Source organism: Pavona decussata, unplaced genomic scaffold (assembly GCF_977016875.1).
Source record: "Pavona decussata unplaced genomic scaffold, jaPavDecu1.1 SCAFFOLD_11, whole genome shotgun sequence".
Taxonomy (NCBI): domain Eukaryota; kingdom Metazoa; phylum Cnidaria; class Anthozoa; order Scleractinia; family Agariciidae; genus Pavona; species Pavona decussata.
Genome location: NW_028145434.1, coordinates 4,497,585 through 4,517,888, shown reverse-complemented (window position 1 = coordinate 4,517,888; position 20,304 = coordinate 4,497,585). Strand labels below are relative to the sequence as shown.

Below are 20,304 nucleotides of genomic sequence, written 5' to 3'. Positions count from 1 at the left end.
ACAAGGATACCTGCAAATCATTAGTGCTGTTTTTTTTTTTTTCTTTTTCTTGCTTCAGATCGCAACCACTACGGTAGATGGCTGCCAGTTCATATTCGCGATATGGAATGTCTTGAAACTCAAGAATGGTAATTTTGTAGTGAATAAAACCAACCGTGCATTTTCCTCGCTTCCCATTGATCAAGCGCATGAGCAGAATAACAAGATGGATAATGGCGACGGAGGAGCTATTAGCTTAACGGAGAGTTCAACTCAATTATTGCGCTGGATGGTATCTCGACCAGGAATGTCAAGAATAATCAACGATTTCGAGTTGTGCGAAGAATTGGTCAGGAATATAGCGAAACAAAAAGAGCAAGCATATTTACGCCATCACGAGCCATTGAAAGGGGTCGAAAACACTTACCGGAATCAAGTGAACGTAGTTTGTAGCACTATTGAAGAAATGGGCAAACCACTTCACAGACCAAACTGGAGACTTGTTTGTGCTAGACACCCGTGATATTGCGGATTCCAAGGTTGTTGAAACGGTCTAAACTATACAGCAACTAGGCAAGGAGCAGTATGAACAGCATTTTACCAAAAGGCTGCTCGGGAGAACAACACCAGTTTTTGATACCATCCAGAAAAACAAGCTGCCACTATTCAGCAGTCCTCCCGCTACAAAGGAAAAGTATAGCGATAAACTCAAGATAGCATCACTAAAGACCAACTGCTCTCTGTTTTCACGTCTTTAAGTTTCATGTCAAATTGGGGATGGTGATTTGGAAGGGTTATTTGGTCACAATAAACAGAGTTTTCCCCCTTCGTTATCTCAGTATAGGAAGATCAGATCAGATTTGTTATCGTGTCTCGAGAAGAATGGACCAGCGCAAGCACAGAGGCCATCTGTTGAAGCTTGCTACTCGATGGTGCAGCTATCGTTAACAAGATTAAGCATGAAGCCTCCAAATCAATTAAAGAGTACAGCAAGACCGTCTCCCTTCCATACGTAATAGACCAGTTAAGGAATGTCAAGAGGGTGGGTGTGATATGAGACAGATATCTTCCGGGCAGTCTAAAAGATTCAACACGAAGCAAGAGAAAAAAGGGTATGCGTAGACGCGTCAGAGCGAACACCAGGACTGCTCAGGATATTTGACAGCCTTCTTGAGGGTTGACAAGAACAAAGAGGAAATTTTCCTTTACCTGGCCGAGCAGATTACCACAAATGGAACTGACCATGGAGAACTAGTATCTACTAAACATGAGACAGTAGTCTTTATTATTTACAGAACTGACGCCGCAGATCTATCACCTTGCGGGCACGAAGAAACCGACACGAGGCTCCTACTAAATGCCGCTGACGCTGCAAGACGTGGGTACACTGTCGATACGAATGTTGTAGTCATCGCAGTTGCAAAATTCCAATACATTTCCTTATCCGAGCTTTGGATGGAGTTTGGTGTTAGCAAACACCTGAAATATTTGCCAGCACACGACATATCCCATAGTATTGGCGAAGAAAGGTCACCAGCTCTCCTTGCATTTCACGCCTTCACAGGCTGTGATCAAACGTGGTCTTTTTTCCCACTATGGAAAAAAGAAGACAGCACGGGGAGTGTGGGGCGCATTCGATGATAGGGCGGCAAGCTCTTAGCAATGTTCCAGCGGTGGATATTGTGGATGAAGAGATGCCTATTCTTGAGCGATACGTCACCATCTTGTATGATCGTACCAGCATTTGTACGAAAGTAAATGATGTGCGGAGGAACCTATTCACACGTAAAGGGAGAGACATTGAAACCGTTCCCCCACCTCAGATGCTTTACGTCAACATGTAAAGAGGTCCACGTAACAGGCTGTCCACTGTAGGGGCAATACCTGAGCGCCGTTGCCTCTGTTTCCGTGTCCAAGTGCATGGGACTGGGTGAAAGTCGCTAATGATATGTGGACGCCCTTGTGGATGACAATTCCCTAACGCATCACAGAACTGTCAGGAGCTACTGAAATGTGGTTGCAAGAGTGAAAACGGTTGTGAAGGACGATGCAAATGCGTTAAAGCCGAACTACAGTGCGCAGCACTGTGCAATTTCGTTGGGCTGTGCAACCGAGGATGAATAACAGCATACCGGATGCAAATGAACAAATCTGCGTATCGCTTGCATTATTAAGAGCGGATGTCTGTAAATATCAACCTGAGGTGTGCAATAGCGAAAAATTCAAAATTCTCAAAAAAATTCACAACATAGCCCACGGTAAACTATTGCAAGAAATACATGTTTTACTTCGATCCGATAATTATTTTTGACGTGAGGCTATGATCCTGAATTCACCGCTCCTGAACCGAGGTTTTCCGTGTCTGATACCACATGTTGCGAAGACCTTGTCTTAAAAAATCAAACCAGCTTTGCTCCAAACGAAAAACATCCAGTCAGATAAAGTACATAATTATAGAAATTTAGAAATTTGAAAGAAACCAAGCGGCGAAGAATACTATAAAAATTACCGAGTCAGCCGTTCGGCGCTACGACAAGAAGATCAAATTGACAAACCTGAGCCATGAAAGAGAACGCAGCAGCGCACTTGGAGATAAGAGACATCAGAAAAGAAACAGATCCTTTTGCTTTGAAAATACTATAATTTATTGGAATTTAAGCTCATTGTTATTTACCGTGGCCGCTTTCACACTCAAGAAAGTCTTTTAAGTAAATTTCTCTTCATCGAATTTATAATCACTCTTTTTCGCTTACCTTCAAGAAAAAAGTTGTATCCGCTGTACCATGGTACATGTTCACCACAAAAAAAAATATTATAAGTGGTCCTTGAACAGTGTCAGAAGATTTGTTAAGTCAAATGAAAAGAAATAAACAACACGATCCAACGTCGCATGTTCATTCACAGAAGTAAAATTTTGATCTGTGCGCGCCAAACTCATTTAAGTGCTGTGCTGTCATGCTTACATGACAGTTTTTGAGCCAATCAGAAACCGTCATTTTGAGACGGCAATACGACTTTATAATGACGTCTCGATAAAACTTGATAATATCGTCTGATATATTGCCTCACTTTGCTGAAAATAAATAAATGATCCACCTAGCATCGTTTCCATGTTCAAAGTGTAATGGGCCACCTTAAACCCGTTGAGTGGTCCATTGAATCACCTTAAAAACAGAAAGATTTCGAGTTCTGAAAAAAAAAATCGGCCTGCCAAACTTTTATGTGCCATAGTAACATCAAATTTAGTGACCACTCATCAACTACACTATGTAGTTGCGAGTCAAGAATAAATTTCTGAAAAAGTCACGAGGATTGGTGACGCATGCTGAAATATTTAAAAAACAATAAATCTCAAATCTGCGAGGTAGGTCAAGCGGTCTGAGTAGAGTGAATGGAATGAAATGTTTGGATGGATCGGTGAATAAATGGAGGGATAATCATGAAATTATGGATAAATTAATGAAATAGTAAATAATTCAAATAACGAGTACCTCGTCGAGAATGCCATAAGGAAAACTGTCAGGATTGAAGGAGGACTCGGAGTAGTTTGCCCAGCGGCACTTCACTAAGTCTCCATCGGCGTCCTCAACTGCGATTCGAAGGAACTGTGAACATCCCTCTTGCCATCGTACAATGGTAGGGCTTCTTGAGACAGGGGAAGAATTGATTTTTCCGTTGTCGAATCTTCGAGTTAGGTTTACTACGGCCGAAATAAGCCAGTAACCATTGCCATACCGGGACAAAGATATCCAACAGCAGCTGGTGTAACTATGAGACAGACAATGGAGAGAAATTGCAAGCTAATCATTTTGACAGGCGTTCGATAAGAGAACGCCAGTGCATTATACTTCTCAAATAAAGCTAATACCCATATTTTCTGAGTAATGTATTGTTCTTATTTAGCCTGTAGGCCTTTTTAATCTCCTAAACCTCAGGGGTGGGACAATCGAATTAAGCTATATAAAATATTTAAATAGTCTATAGTGTGCACAAGAGTGAGATTCGTAATTCTACAGCATTTTTCGGGGGGTCTCTTGATTTGGATTGTAATGGTAACCAAATAAGACCCCGTCTAAATTATACTAACCAGAACAAAATAATAATAATAATAATAATAATAATAATAATAATAATAATAATAATAATAATAATAACAATAATAATAATAATAATAATAAGAATTTACTAGGATATTTATGATTAGAAGTTCCAGGTTTAATTGTATGGACTTTGGTCGCTACATTGATTGGCTACAGCTGGCCGCCCAATCATTTTTTAGGTAATCTGGGCATCCAGAAGTCTTTACTACCATTTTATAATAATAATATATTCCAAGCTATTTGAAGGTTAAAAGTTTTAATTTACATTAACTTATTACAAGCTATTTACAAGTAGAGGAAAAAACAAAAGTCATAAACTTACAAAAAGCTATGCTTCTTTGTAATAAAAAACTCATATGATCACATTCTGAATAATAATAGTAATAATTTACGTAATTATTACATTCAATTATTGAAATTTAAAAAGTATTCGATAAACCAAATAAATAAACCAAATAATAATAATAATAATAATAATAATAATAATAATTAATAATTATTATTACTACTATTATTTATGACGGGCTTTTATTTTTTTTTTCCAGTGGAGAACTGCCGCTCGAAACATAATCACATACCTCACGACCCATTCCTTGTGGATGGAAGGAAAGCTGTAAGTGAAGTTGTTTTCACCCATCGACCAATCTTCAACGGCACTATACTCAGTACAGCGGAATCCGGTATCTGCAATATTTCGTTCATTACACTGGGGGTCAGAGCCATAATAATTTGCACATCGTGCTGTCCATGAATCTCCGGAACCAAGTAACCTGCCGCTGCTTATGGTACTCTGATTACAGTTGTATGAAGAGGAGTGTGTTCGTCGAAAGGCAAGGCGGAAGATAAACCGGATCTATTAAAAATGTAGAAAAGTGAATAAAAGAAAACAGTTCTGAGATCTCTTGAAGACTTAACGAGCTGGTAACTATAACTCTGGAACTACAATTTTTAACCATCTTATCTGCAGCTAACATTTAGACACAGCGCTAGCGTGAATAAAAAAAATACAGCACCGAGAACATAATTTGAATTATTCGCACTTTTAAGTCTGTGACGGGTAACTAGGTTGAAAAGTTCACAAATAGAATAAAACAAAAAAAGTACTGCAGGATTAATATATAAATTTAGGCAGGCCTAAAAGCGTTTCTCCACAATTACTTTTTTGATAGCATTTATATCAGTCTTCTTATCCTTTGAACGTAACAACCTTATAAAATTCCACATCGTTTCTAGAGTTATATTTCTTTTAAGTGCATAGGCATCAAACTGCTTACCAACAATGACAATGTTTATAACACTGGGGGCAAAATTATATCGTGGAGATTAATCAAGACAGGGTATGTTTTAGTTTCATTGAGGGCAAAATTACTGGATGCTAATTAATGGAGACAGAGCGCATTTTACTCTCATGTACTCGATGGTCGTTATCTATCATCATTTCATCGTTGTGACGAATTCCCTTACAAGAGCATAGTTCAAGAGCAGTTTTGTGTCCCAAAAAAGGATTTAAAATTTATAACTCAATCAATGTTGCTCCTCCTGAAATCTAAATAAACGTCAAGAAGAGGAGAACACAGGAAAATCACTTTTTGCTGCTTGACACAGATCTCTAAGAGCTTTATTAAAAGTTGTGTGTGTTTACAACTGCATGGGAGCCGTACGGTTGAAACGAAACTGCCCCGAGGCAAAATGCTCAAAAATTAGTTTATCCACGAAGATTTGACGTATTGAAACAATTGAAGTATAATTGTAAAGCTTAAAACACGCAAAATAAGGAAAAAAATATTGTTGCTCGAAAACGCATTAGACTTGTAAACGGCTTGAAAGTTGCCAAAATTGGTAGGAGTTGCGTTCAAGTTAACAGAGAGAGACCGAGAGAGAATCCACCATCGTTCATTCATAATCATCATCACCATCGTCGTTTACTCTATTTTCCACAGAAACCTTGAATTAGGTCATTTCGCGTTGTTGTTTTGCGAAGGACGGCAAAGTAATGTACCAAAATTTAAAATGCACGTGCAGAGCGATTCATTGTTCATTTGAAGCGTTGTCGCTGCCGTCGTCGTTGTTTAACAGGGTTCGCTGGCATATTTGGCGCTGGATAAAAACGTTTGAAAAATCATAACTCAGTCAATATTGCTCCTACTAAAATAATTCTGGTCTTTACAAAAATTGATTAGTTTAATTGAATTCTTTGTTTCCAATATGCATTGTGATTGCCGGGCTATCGATGTATAAGTGGCCTTGGTAAAATTTCTTACTAAGAAAAGAAAAAAAAAAACTAATAACAATCCTTGAAATAGATATAACTGCCTGAGCAAAACTGGCATTGAGAGCATAAATCAAGAAGATGCAAAAGATTTCAGTCTAGATAACGTCATCATTGAATTTATTGAAACACGACAAAAGCGGCAATCACTTCTTACAATTTTATTAATTAATACTGCTTTTTTACCGCAATATAAAAAAAAAAAGACAAAAACTTCAGGCTTATTACTAAAGTAAATATTAGCTTTCTCGATGTAGTATTAAGACATAAACTCATTCAATGTCCGAGTCTCGTAGCCATCGAATAACTTGAGAACAAAGGATCAGTCTCGCTCCTTCATTTACCCTATCCTGACAGTCATGTGCACACTTCATCACCCATTACCACTTTGTGCGAGAACAGATTTACCCACATATCATTCACGTCTTTAAAACGACATAGCATAACACACATCAATTCGGAAGGAAATTAGATTCCATGACAATAATTATAAGCCAACGTCTAACTTTTTCTAAAAGAAAAGACAGAGAGCAACATGATCACATTGCGTGAACATGGAAACCAGAAAGGATCTAGCAGCTGCTCAACCATCTGGGCGAATTATTCCTTAGTGCAGCACGTGCACGGCGACATTAAGCTTGTTTTTCCTCAGCTAATGTGTTTTCTCGAGGTTCAAGATTGGCAGTGATCTCATTATTTTTACAAGACTAATTCTAACAGAAGCTGTTGCCAGAAACGCTACTTATTCAATACAATGCACTCTGTTTAGTTTTTTATTTCGTATTTAGCGGCTTGATTCATCTTTAAGCACTCACGCGTAAGGAGCACTGGACCCTATATTATATTGCTTTTAAGAGACTATGTCGCCAATAGAGCCTCTGTTTTTTCTCGTTGTTTTGACTGGTTTCTTTGTTTAGTGACTTTGATTGGAAAACTTGATCTTTGCCGGAACGCTTTTAATTTCTTAGAAATGGATATAGATGGCTGACTCTATTGATTGAACTTGATTTGCAATTTGGAAAGCTTTTAGATTGCGACACAAATAACAAGGAAAGGCCCAACGAAACATAACTACAGAAAAGGTTACTTGTCAGTTTAGATAGGTAGACCAGAGCCCGAAATCCCAACTTTGTATTCCGAATTATTTTTTCCGTCCCATTACAGAACAAGTGTTAAATAAACAGACAAAATCAAAACAACACTAAACTTAAACATGCCAATTATGCTACTAGACATATATGCAACAGTATCTACGGCATATGCTGCTTCGTGTCAAAATGGGACCTTAGCTTTTGCGTGTTACAGTCAACAGGCATTTTGATCAACCGAAGAATGTTACCGTTTATAAATCTTGTCCGATCAGTTGAATAGTGAAGAAAGTAGCTGTTATTCGTGCATTTTACGTAAAGAAGAAGATGCAAGACAGTAACGTGCATGCAAGATTTTTTAATTAGCTTCTCAGTCGTAGTTTGCCAGTGAATAATGGAAAATTTAGAGTAACTGAAGCCTTTTCTTGCTCATACTAAACAGGCTATTATCTTGGTTTAGTTTAAGAAGAAATTATTGGCTAATTTTGTGCCTACAGTGATCCCTTGGTATCGATATTTAGACGAACACAGACTGCATGCAGCAAGCAGGACTCAAGTCATGAAGTGTGTACCTAAATAAACAGCGACAGCATCGGTCAAAAGAATTAGTACTTAGCTCTAAGAAGGTTAGAGATGGGTTTACTGATGCTTAAGATTTATAATTAGGGATCAAAGTCTTATCCTAAATTCTGCAAGTGTTTGCTTATTTCTACATATAAATATTACATTCTAACTCCTTTGTCTAGGTTTAGTCAAGTTACTTGCGATGTCTTTGGAACGAAGTTTTCCTGTCAGTGTAATAAACCGATTAAATGTGTATAAATTCATCACTATCAAGACCGCATACCCATTCCAGTTAAATGCCGTTATATTCAATTTGCTAAACGTATGATTACTTCCCATGAATTGATCGCTTGTGAATTCGTTAACTACCTTACCGTGTTGTTGTATGAGTCCGTTGGCGCAAACGAAATGCTTCCATGCTGGAAGTGCGATGCCCCAGCCAATGATAACCGCTGCAGCGCAACAAGAGACAGAAGAAACGCCGTAGACCAGTCTTTCATGTTACTTTTATCGAGTTAAATATTCGCTTCAAGTTCCAACAGCTTTCAGCAGGTTAAAGGGAACCTTGATAGCGCCAAAGCACTAGGGTGCTCAAAGGTGTAGCTGAACTATTTTACCTCATCCTTACGCCATCAATCAAATTCGTTCAAGCATGCGTGCTAACCAAACATCGGTGGCCTCATGGTATCTTATCACATGGGAGACTATATAGCCTACAGGAACATACTCCTTATGTCGAAATGTCACTTGTAATATGTCGAACCGTTTATATGCAGTACAATATTTCAGTTCTCTTCAGTTTGTTTCCCATTTGTTTCGAAAATTTACCTCGCTTCTGATTTACCTGCCCACACCAAGAAAGTGACACATCATGAGCTGTGCGCGGAGTCCACATGTTAAATCTATTTTAAAATATTTTTCAGGCCAAGGTTGCATTGTCAACTTTTCCATTGTCCTTATGATTGTCCTCTTTTTTTTTGCGGGTTGTTGCATCTAGCATAAATGAAGTTTTCTTGCTATTGAGACTTGGTTTGTGTTGACCCCTTATGTTCTTCCATAGTAACTCCATTGCAATGTACGTTCTCTTCAATTAACGGTAGCCAACTTTGCAGTAACGAGCAAGTGTGGATGCCTGAAGTTGGTAATGATTCAAGAGACGGTTGTGGTCAGGGACGGACGAATGAGTAGGTATAGCAACAGCTCGATTGTCACCTTTCTCCCTCGTGTAAAACTACGTGCACAATAGGGACTTTAAGCAAGGACTACGTAAGTGTCTAGTACGGCGACGGTAAGTAATATATTTTTCCGCCACCTGTAAATGGCCTGGTTTCTAGCCTTAGTGCCCTTTCCGAATCACGGCGGGCAGTAGTGGAAAGTACGTAAGTATTTTGTTATACTTTACATGCTTAATACGACAATGCTTGAACCTAAATGGCAAGATGTAGACAGTTTATCCTTTTCTGGTCGTCCTTGGTGATTTCTTAAAAGTTAGTTGTCAATTTTGAGCCTCAGTAAAATTCGGTGGCAGGCGCGAACCCCAAACAACGTGTTTTTGCGAGCTAAAGCTTCACCAGCTTTCACCTGTTCACCATAGCTTGCACGATTTTTCTCTGAGTTTTCTCTGAGTTTTCTTGGCGCGGCTTTTGACATGTTTTTTTCCAAAATGGAGGTACTTTAACTATTTGCACTCATATATCAGCATTTAAGAGCGGCTGCCCGTAAAGATCTAGAATTCGCCGTCAACGACCAATTTGGCAAATCGCTCATATTCGGTCCAAAAATACCCTTTGGTGAACTATTTTCAAAAATCATATTAAAAAAGTTCCAGCGACTTTTTAATTTTGAGAGATTCGCAAAAATTTGAAAATGCGGTCAAAGTGCGGTTTTTCGGCCAACTGAAGGTTCAAAATAAGGTGCGCGGACGAAGCACTGCCAAATGCTAAAAATAACTTCAGTTGAGGTCAAGCTTTGCACAAACTATGAACAACTATTCTTGTTTATTGTCCACTACTAAACATTTTCAAATCTATCCATTTTGTGATTGTAGGCGAGCACTTTAAAGCCGCCTTTGTAGAGCGCTAAAAATAGCGGCGAAATGTAGCTAATATTTAACGGCCAAAAGTGTTCCTGGTACCTCAGTTTTCGATAATTTTACTTTACAGCCTTAACATATAGTTATTAAACATTCACCATGCCAAGTTTCAAGCTCGGACTCGCAACGCTTCCCTCTGAGAAAATCGGAGAACTTTTGCAATGTGTTCGGCTCAAATAACACAAGATTATCGACAAAATGGAAGCTAATAAACTCGAATTAGGCCAAAATCCAAAAAAATAAACTTCAGTCTTGTTAATTTGTTGTTAATAGTTGTTCATAGTTTGTGTAAAGCTTGACTTCAACTAAAGTTATTTTAAGCATTTGGCAGTGCTTCGTCCGCGCACCTTATTTTGAACCTTCAGTTGGCCGAAAAACCGCACTTTGACCGCATTTTCAAATTTTTGCGAATCTCTCAAAATTAAGAAGTCGCTAGAACTTTTAAATATGATTTTTGAAAATAGTTCACCAAAAGGTATTTTTGGACCGAATATGAGCGATTCGCCAAATTGGTCGTTGACGGCGAATTCACGATCCTTAATGGCAGCCGCTCTTAAACGAGAAAAGCGAATGAGAACATCAAGATCGATAATTGTTTACGCTAAGCCTATAATTTTTTTTTTAGGCGCATGAAATCGAGTCGACAAAATGATGTTTTGTTGTGTACAGAAATAAGGGTTCGTGAACCCCATAGATTTAAAAAGTGCAGCAACGAAAGGGGCAAGATTTGGACCGAAATTGCGTCGACGCTTAACAGTAACGAAGAAGTCAAATTTCATGTTACTCAGAGGGGCGTTCGTGAAAGATACGAGGGACTCCAAGCAAAATATTTGGAAAAGATCAAAAATGAGGAGAAAGCTATTTGAATTTCCCCTGAAGTCACGGAGCTCGATAGCCTGTTGGAAGAAATAATTAAGAAGGAAAGCTTGGCAGAATCGTCGAGAGAAAGCTGCTCAGCTATCAAGAAAAGCGAGTAAGAGCATAAGATCGCAGAAGATTTGCGGAAGACTGGAATGGAGCGTATGGAGGAAACCAATAAAAGATCTATGAAGAGGGAAGAGGGAGACATTAGTGTCAAGCGAAAGCGAAGAAGTGGTAGTGATGCCGTCGAATATTTACGTGAGACGGCTGAGAAAGAGATAAAAATCAGGGAGGAGGAGCTTGCACTCAAGAAACAGAAGCGAGACCAGGAGGCCAGCAAACAATCATAACTGTTTCATCAACAAAATGAGATGTTAATGGCAATGAAAAAACAGCAGATTCAAATGCAAAATATGCAAGCTATGATGTTTCAACAACAACAACAACAGCGGACAGCTGCATTTCTGTCGATGTTGGACAGACTCATACCAAAACAGTGATGATCCCGGCACCATCCCCCTCTGGATCTACCCCTTCAGTTCAGATGTTTGGTTCAACTTTTTATATTACTGTACACCGTTTGCTACTGTTTTGTTACTTTAACTTGATAAATTTTATGAGAAAATCCTTTACTAAGAAGCTGAGTTCTTGATTCAGTTTAAAGACGTTCGCATTCAACACCTCTCTGGTGGTGATGTTTGTTACTTAAGTCTTGGGACAAGTAGTAGCAGGTGTTGAAATGTTCAGCATATTTTGAAATTCTTGTGAACATAATGACCATTATTTTGTCAATGTTCTCTTCCTAGTGTAACATGCATAGTTCCAGCTTCATGTGTAGCAAACGGCCCAAGTTGTATTTTGAATTCCAGGCCACCAAACTGCCTGTTTATCACTACAAGGGACTGGAACTACTCACGATGCAGTAAGAACACAACATTAACAAAATGGTCTGTCGGACTTCCACTATGAGGTCATCTGATTTTACAAGTTAATCACCGGCATGATTATCAACCAAAAAAATTTCTGGATGCCCAGATATGCTAAACAATGATTGGGCGGCCAGCCGTAGCCAATCAATACAACGACCAAAGTCCTTACAACTAAAATCTCAACTCCTAATCATAAATATGCTAGTAATTAAATTCTAAAACTATTTACTATCCATAAAATCCTCAATCTAAATACTAAAACTTCTGTTCCACACGATGGAAACACTTTAAAAAAAGTACAATAAAATGCCTAATGTCCATTATTTCAAAAGCTTATTGAAATATTGAATGAGCTTGTGATGACTGACTTCTGTATCTGCAGAGCTATTGCGTCGCTTTTATCTCCCACTAGCTCTTTAAGTGCCTTCCTGACATCTCTTGAGTAACCTCCGAGTACATCCACAATAATATTAAACTGTGTCACACGATATTCAGGTTATCTCTACCTGAGCTCCCAGCGTACTGGCCCGTACTTTGTTGTCTTCTCAGCATCTTCCTCCTCCATGTTTTCAACCCAAGGGCAGCTCATTTCTATCACCGATACTTTCTTATTCTCCTTGTCCACGATGGTGGCGTCGATTCTATTCGCCTTTACGTGCGTGTTATCTGCATACAGGGGAATGTCCCAATATGCTATCGCCCTCTCATTCTCATACATCGGCTTAGGCTGGGTCTTCGAAAACCATGGAACCTCTGATGTAACCAGGCCCAGTGCCCTGATCACTTGAAAAAAAAAAAAATCTTAAGAGCGTTGTTGTGTCTTTCCAAATACAAAGTCTGGGCTAATGCCCCACATCTAGCTAGGATATGTGGGACACGCTCTGTTGCCTTTCCACACTTTCGACACTTTTCCTCTCCGCTGCCACTCGTCCCCACCTTCCTTTAATAGAAAACCATTTGTTGGAAGTAGCTGTTGAAAAAAGTTCTTGTATACCAACAATCACATGCGTGGGTGCCGCCTTTCAACAACTAAGCCAGGCAAAGCAATCTCTTTGTTCTAAGTGCACGTCCTCCCTGTTACTGATCATCTTCCCCTGCCACTTTTCTTCCTTTACTTCAGCTCACACTTCTTCCTGACGCGCCTTAGCCATGCACCCCTTAACCTCCTTTCCATTTACTTCTTTACCGTCGTCAGTGATGCACATTGGTTCTGGGTACTCTAGTCTGATATGAAGTCCCAACTCCTCGGCATATCTGCTCGCATCCTTGATAACTGAGTGCCGCCCTAATCTTATTATTATTATGTGCAGTTAAAAAACGTATGTATGCTAAAATAGAACCAAATAGGGCGCGCAGCGTAACCTATGCGATGTTAAGGAACTATAAAAAGAAAACTGCTGAGTTAAAAAAAAAAAAATAGCGATAAAACAGGGGAATGTCCCAATATGCTGTTGCCCTCTCATTCTCATACATCGGCTTAGGCTGGATCTTCGAAAACCATGGCTTCTGTTTTTTATTATTATTATTAATATTATTATTATTATTATTATTATTATTATTATTGTTGTTATTATTATTATTATTACTATTATTATTATTATTATTATTATTATTATTATTATTATTTTATATTTTTGCTTCCCCTTTTTGATGATCACCCAATGGGGGGCAGGGAAGAGAAATGGGAGGGGGGGTCTGGGTCTTAACATTGTAACCATCCATGGACCCCAATTTTTACACAGCCATTTTACTCTCAACACAACTTTCATGCATAAAGCCCTGTGGAATACTTGTGACAAAGGGCTCAAACCTCAAGAATAGCCCTCCTCAGATTCATTTTTATTTACATCTGTAATAGTGCACAATTGTATTCAACTCTAAAAGGTGACTTGCACATTCCTATCATGGTCAGTGCAAAAATAGGGAGACCAGTCACACTAAGGGGTATGGCTCTTCTGAAAGTCTTGCTTTTGTTTACTTGTAATCTTATGTGGGAAATGCTTCGACCTCTCTTCACCACTGGTCAGTTGGAAGGAAGCGGTCAGACCTCCCCATCACCCTCTGCCCTGCTCAACCTTTTTTTTTTTTTTATAAGGGGAAACGTTTGGACTTCAGCTCCACATTTACCCCCAGTTGAGTCTGGTTAATAAAAACAGTTAATTAAAATAATCAAAAATTTATGGAGGCTCCAGAGAAAAGTAATCTGCAGTAGTGTTGCTACATAGGCAAGTGAGTGCATTCCTCAAAAGAGCACACACTATGTACATTTTACCAACACTGCTGAGTTGGACCTTAAGGTTTTTCTTAAAATCAAGAAACTTAAAATAATTCGTGATGTCTCCAAACAGCTATTCCACTAAGCATCTGACTGCACTCATGGCTGAATTGAATGCTTCCATTTGGGCGGTGAGGGCAACATTATGGAAAGGAACCTGGAGATGAATGCGTAGTGGGTAGGATGGATCGCCAAAAACACACATGGGCTGGCCACCAGGTGAAAAAGCTTAACGTTCAAGCTGTCCATACTGTCTATTTTGCTTCGTTGCCGACAATGAAACCTTTCTGATATCTTCAAAGCCTCCGCAAGGGTCTCCAAATCTTGCTTTTTAACGCGAAACTCCGCCAAACATTCATCGTATTCCATGTCGTCAAGGTCAAACTCGCCATACGAAGAGTGTGGAAAAGACAAGTTGGCAGACTGATATTCCTCGTAAAAAAAACTAAAAATTCCTCTTCCGAAATAAAATTAGAACCGTGCGAAAGAAGGAGAAAATCTCTTATTTCTCAAAAAGATGGCATAACACTTAACAACCGAGAAAGATTATAAACTCTCCGTGCTGCTTCGCGACGTACTACGGCTTGCTTAATGCAAACAAGGGCTTTAAATTTTGGCGGGATTTTACGTACTCGTCCCATTCTTCCGCGGTTAAAACCCGCCGTATTAGACACTTACGTAGTCCTTGCTTAAAGTCTCTAATAATATTCTCGTAACGGGAAACTTAAAAATGTTGGTTTATTTATTTCATTTTATTTTAAACTATATCTTCAATTTAAAGTAGAAAGAAGTGCATGTAATACTACAAATATTTCATGCTTCCACCTTGGAGCTGGAAAGTTAAACGCATGGACAAAAATGGTAGAAAAGAAAAAGAACTTTCCAACAAACTTTTTTTACTACAAAACTAGAAAAAAAAAACCTTATATTTTATTTCCTGGGTCTGTTTTTATTTTTACTTGAGTAAAACCCGATGCGGACGCTGTCGTATATGTTTACGAGCTCCTTGGGTTCCACTAGCTAAATTATAAGTGGTTCATTTACTCTATAGAATTTTTTTTTTTTTTTTGCTAAATACCAACGCCAGCTTGATGAAACATTAAAAACTATAATCTATTACACTTCTTGGTCTTAATATTCATCACAGAAAGGAGTTCTTGTCGCATGCAGTCCATGTCAATTGTCAGTGAGTATTTGACGCTAGACGAACTTCCTTAGTTACCAAACAATTTTTAAACAGAAACCAAGAAAAGAAAGAAAGAAAACAAAAATCAAGAACAATATTGTTTTGTTGAGAAAGCAAAAGACAGATAGGTGTGGTGAGAAGGATTAAAAGGAAATTGTAAGGCTTATCGCATTCGATTTCACTTTCCGAAAGACATGAAAGTCACCAAGTTAAGAAAACGATGAATGAAATGGTACATGTCAGTTTGCAGTTATTAGCGCGGGACCATTTTTCTCAGCCGACTTTGAACGTGCAATCAGATTCTATCCAAGCAAAGCTATTTACATAACTTAGCACACATCGCTAATAACTTAAGTGGAGATAAAAAGAATGTGACTTGAACAGTAATTTATATTCAGTTTTCACTGTCATTTGTCTGCTTGAGAATGATGTTTAAACCATCGAAGGGTCGGAAAACGTTAATTTTGCATCACTAAATTGTTCTAACGTGTGAAACTAACGACGATACATAAGTAACTTCTTTTAATCAAAGAGAGTATGTTTTATTTTAACAACAAAAAGCTATAATTTTTATTGTACTGACGACGTTTGAAATATGCCTTGACTGATGAAGGGAATGAATGTTCCAGAGAGATGACCATTACTGAGGTTAGGCTAGATTTTTACATATGAAATGTTGATTACGGCGTTATTTTGGGGCTGGAATGCAATTGCGATTCCGTAAAATAAAGTATGAATAACAGGCTATGTTTCCGCTTATATTGAACTGCTTGTAAGTCGGTAAACAGACAATTTATATGAAAAATTGGTTATTGTTCATATCTGAACAGGTTTATCAAAACAGAGCCATAACTGTCAGCCAAGTGTCCACATAGACATACGCTACTAACACCTCCTTAGTTCCCTCTTTTATTATTACGTAAATGCACAACTTACCTTTTTACGGTGAAGTTATTTTCCCGCACCGCCCTACTTTTATTCTCGGAAAGATAAAGGAAATTAAATCCTACACTTTTTTTTTTAATGCTCTATGCATTGTCTGATGGAATGCATAAACAAATTCTGTAATTTTCATTCTCTCCAAAAAACAACCATCTCTAGCGATGTCGTAAAACTCGTAACGGATGCTATATGCATCTTGCAGTTACATTAATGTCCCTCAGCTCACCCATGTACAATATATGTTAGAACAAGGTGAGTATGAAGAAATCATAAGATGTGGCGAGCAAGTTTAATATTTAAAACGTTGATGAATCTCTGGATCCAAGTACAAAAACCATATTTTGTGACAAGAATGCAATATTATATTATATGTTACATGTTTTCCTTCTTTCTCCGTGCCACCCGTTGTGTGTAAGTAAGCTAATTACTTTTTTTTTAATATGCGTCTTACGATCACATGGGCGATAACTCAGATATTTTGTCACTGATAAGGCATGGCTGATTAGGCTTTTTTTCTTTTATCACACTAGCTTTTGTATATCCCTTAACATGATTTCCAAAGTGAACCATTTATTACGAAAAAGTTCCAGGAGTGAAAATGGTTAACCGCAAGATGTTTTAGAAGAGCTACTTCATGCAAGTACGAAAAAATGAAGGGAATAACATCTGTCTTGTTGGTTGGGACTAAATATTAATTGCTATACATTTATCATAAATATTTCCATAAACTTGAGCTGAGATCTTCGAAAACAAAAATGATGTCACTTCAGAATTTCAGTGTTCTTGTCTTTTCTTGTTTTTAAACATGGTTCAACCTTGCCGAGTTCTCAGCGATGATTTGAAGAAAAGCGAGAATACGATCTTTCATTGCGTCCGCTAAAGCTATAAAAACAGGTAACAGTTATGTGCAACAGAGCATTTCACCTTTGAGGGCTCGGAGAAACCAATTGTATAGTGACTACACGTTTCGTTCGAATATTGCATCAAACAGGACTACAAAAACAATGTTCATGTAGTAACTATATTTATATTTTACGACTGAGGGCCTAATTCCATGATGTCAATTTTTTAGCGAGACTCTGTTTCAATTGCCCTTAATCCCCAGATAGGACAGCTTCAGACTGAAGGCTGAAGTGCAATCTTCCACCTATCATTTTGAAACTCGTTAATAAAGTTGTCTAGATATGCCGCATTATGTTTATAGTTTTATTGCAAGGTAAGTATAAAAATTTGACCCTAAAATAAGCCCCAAATGTATTTCTACGACCTTCAGAAACACTTAACAGAACTGAAATAGATCTAACGTTATCCAAATGGCCGTATCCTCTTCAAGTGAAAAGGAATTCGGCTGCTTAGAAAACGGCCATCGGATATCGACCATTTGCGAAACATGCAGACGCTCCACAATTGCACATTTTTTTTTTTTTTTTTTTTTCTATCAACGTCTAAAACTAGCAAAACATAGAAACTCATAATTGCTTCAAGGCCAAACCTCCAAAGATGTAAACTAATAAATGGGACCGTGTGGTCCGTCAAATACATTTGGACTATTATGTTTAAAACATGGATGAGCTGGAGCCTGTGTGTAATACTCCCTCCACAACGTTCCTAAGTAATGCGGTTTGTGTTTACCGTCTGACCTTCTCTCTTACGTCCCGTTAAAACGGTTTCAACTTTGCTTCAACTTTCGTTCAACAAATGTCGGGAGCGTTTGAGCAGGTTGCTCAAGTTGAAGGCTTGTTGAAAATGTTTAAAACCAAATTTAAATTGTTTTAAACTTTCAGTCAGCATCAATGCAACATTTCCTTTATCCTTGAAAATGTTAAATGGGTTCATCCAACATTTGCCCAACATCCTTTCAACTTTTGGTTAAGCCGCTTTAACGGGCCTTATATCTAATCAAAGTGGGTTAATGTACCCAAGTGACTGGCAACTCAATCTGGAAAAGTGCTGAAACCATTGTCGTCCGAGTGGAAAGTGCGTCTAGACCCACGTTTATACAGGTTATAAGCTACGAAAGTCGTGCGTTTCAAAGCCCTGATCACACTGCACTGAGTAGGAATGACTTGGACAGTAGTAGTAGTATTAAGTTGTCTAGATATGCCGCATTATGTTTATAGTTTTATTGCAAGGTAAGTATAAATATTTGACCCTAGCACGATTTAAGGTGGATGAGAGATAAAGTAAAAACTCTAGGGGTATGGCTCTCAACAGACCCAGAAATAATGTTGAAAGTTAACTACGAGGAAAAAATAACCAAACTTAAGGCAAGCTTGGGCTGCTTGGAAATGCGTAGATTAAGTCTGCTGGAAAAAAATTACTGTATTAAAAAGCTTAATTGTCTCTCAACTCACGTATATTTTGTCACCTTTGCCAACAAACCAGTGTGCTATTGGTGAAGTCAACACCCTATTCTTTAAGTTTTTGTGGGATGGCAAAGACGACAAGATTAAGCGTGATATAATGATAAGTGATTATGAAGATGGAGGTTTAAAGATGATTGATATAAGGCTCTTTACTCAAGGTTTGAAACTTAGTTGGGTGAAAAAATACCATGACAAAGGAAATGAGGCAAACTGGAAGCTTTTCTTCAAAGTACAATTAAGAGACTTAGGCGAAGACATTATTTTCAAGGATAATCTCCACAAGAAGGATATATTAACTTACTTTAAGGTATCGGATGTTTTCTTGCAAGGAATTTTGCAAATTTGGTCAAATGTTATCTACGAAGATAACATTTGCTCAAAGGAACAGTTACTTTCACAGAGTCTCTGGTTAAATTCTCTTATTCGTGTTAATAATAGACCAATACACTATTTATTATGGTCTTCTCAAGGAATACAGAATATCGGTCATTTGATGGAAAATGAGACCAGATTTTTTTCTTTCTCTGAATTCAAAGAACGTTTTCACATCAAGATAAATTTTCTGTCTTTCTATGGAGTGATATCAGCTGTAAAACATCTGGTTATAACCTTTAAAAATAACCCCTATCAGGAAAGCATCAACTACGAAAGTTTTCTTGATAAGTTTCTAAAGGCCAAAAATACAAATAAGATAGTACACAGAAAACTTATAGAAAAGAAACGAAAGCAGCCCGTGGATAGCCAAACGAAATGGTCGGAAGACTGCGTGATAGAAAAAAATGAACCTATTGACTGGAAGACTGCTTACGGGCTGCCCTTTAAATGTACGAAAATCTCAAAACTTCGCGTTTTCCAATTTAAACTGCTACACAGGAGACTTGCCACTAATGATTTCTTAAAAAAAAAATAAAGCTAAGGGATGACGATCTTTGCAATTTCGGCCAAATTGAAGAGGAAACTCTCATCCATCTTTTCTGGAACTGTACGGTAACGTCCGGTTTCTGGCATAATTTCAGGCAATGGCTGCTCAGAAACGAATCTTCTGTGCGTTCTCTTGAGCTAACCCCTTCCTTGGTCATAGGCTTAAAGACCCACCCACTATTTTGCAAAATTTCTACTTTTTATTCTTAGTCGCAAGACTCTATATCTGGACTTGTAGAATACAAATGACTCATCCTACAATTGACACGTTCCCCCTTTTCCTCTCACATTACAATCTTTAAAAGGTACTTTCTTCTTGTTTTTTTCTTTCTTGCCTTTTGCAGAGTATGTGCCACGTGGGTGGAACGGTAGCTGGTGTGGATGCATGTTTAATTAGTATAATTATTTAATATCACGTATCTGTTATGAGAAAAAATGTAAACATTACGCATTTACTTGACGTGATTGTTGTAACTGTAGTGTGACAGTAATAGTGTTACAACTGTACTGTAATGTAATTACAAATTAATTAATCTAAACAGTGTCGGGAATCTTGTCAGTATTGTAATGTAGTAATGTATCGACAAAATTCCTTCCTTGAGCCATTGTCGAATAAAAGCAGGTTTGCGATCAATTCTAATCAAAGAATTATTCCAGAGAGGTTGCTCATTGTAATGTTGCAAGGAGAGTATATTGTCGGTATGATTAACCTCAGCCCAGATCTGCAATATC

At 38.0% G+C, this 20,304-nt stretch overlaps 1 protein-coding gene and 1 pseudogene across 1 annotated transcript in view; one reads left to right on the top strand and one right to left on the bottom strand.

Moving 5' to 3' along the window:
* Positions 1-9,200, bottom strand: part of LOC146488328 (scavenger receptor cysteine-rich domain-containing protein DMBT1-like) — an 80,579-nt gene extending 71,379 nt beyond the window's left edge. The window contains exons 1-3 of the mRNA XM_085123487.1: positions 8,375-9,200; positions 4,658-4,932; positions 3,471-3,747 (exon numbers count right to left, since the gene is read on the bottom strand). Of these exons, the coding sequence (XP_084979613.1) occupies positions 3,471-3,747; positions 4,658-4,932; positions 8,375-8,500 (678 nt within the window). The 5' untranslated portion in view covers positions 8,501-9,200. The remainder of the gene's footprint in view (positions 1-3,470; positions 3,748-4,657; positions 4,933-8,374) is intronic.
* Positions 9,201-10,703: 1,503 nt separating this feature from the next.
* On the top strand, positions 10,704-11,963 carry LOC146488327 (uncharacterized; annotated as a pseudogene).
* The last annotated feature ends 8,341 nt before the right edge of the window (positions 11,964-20,304 follow it).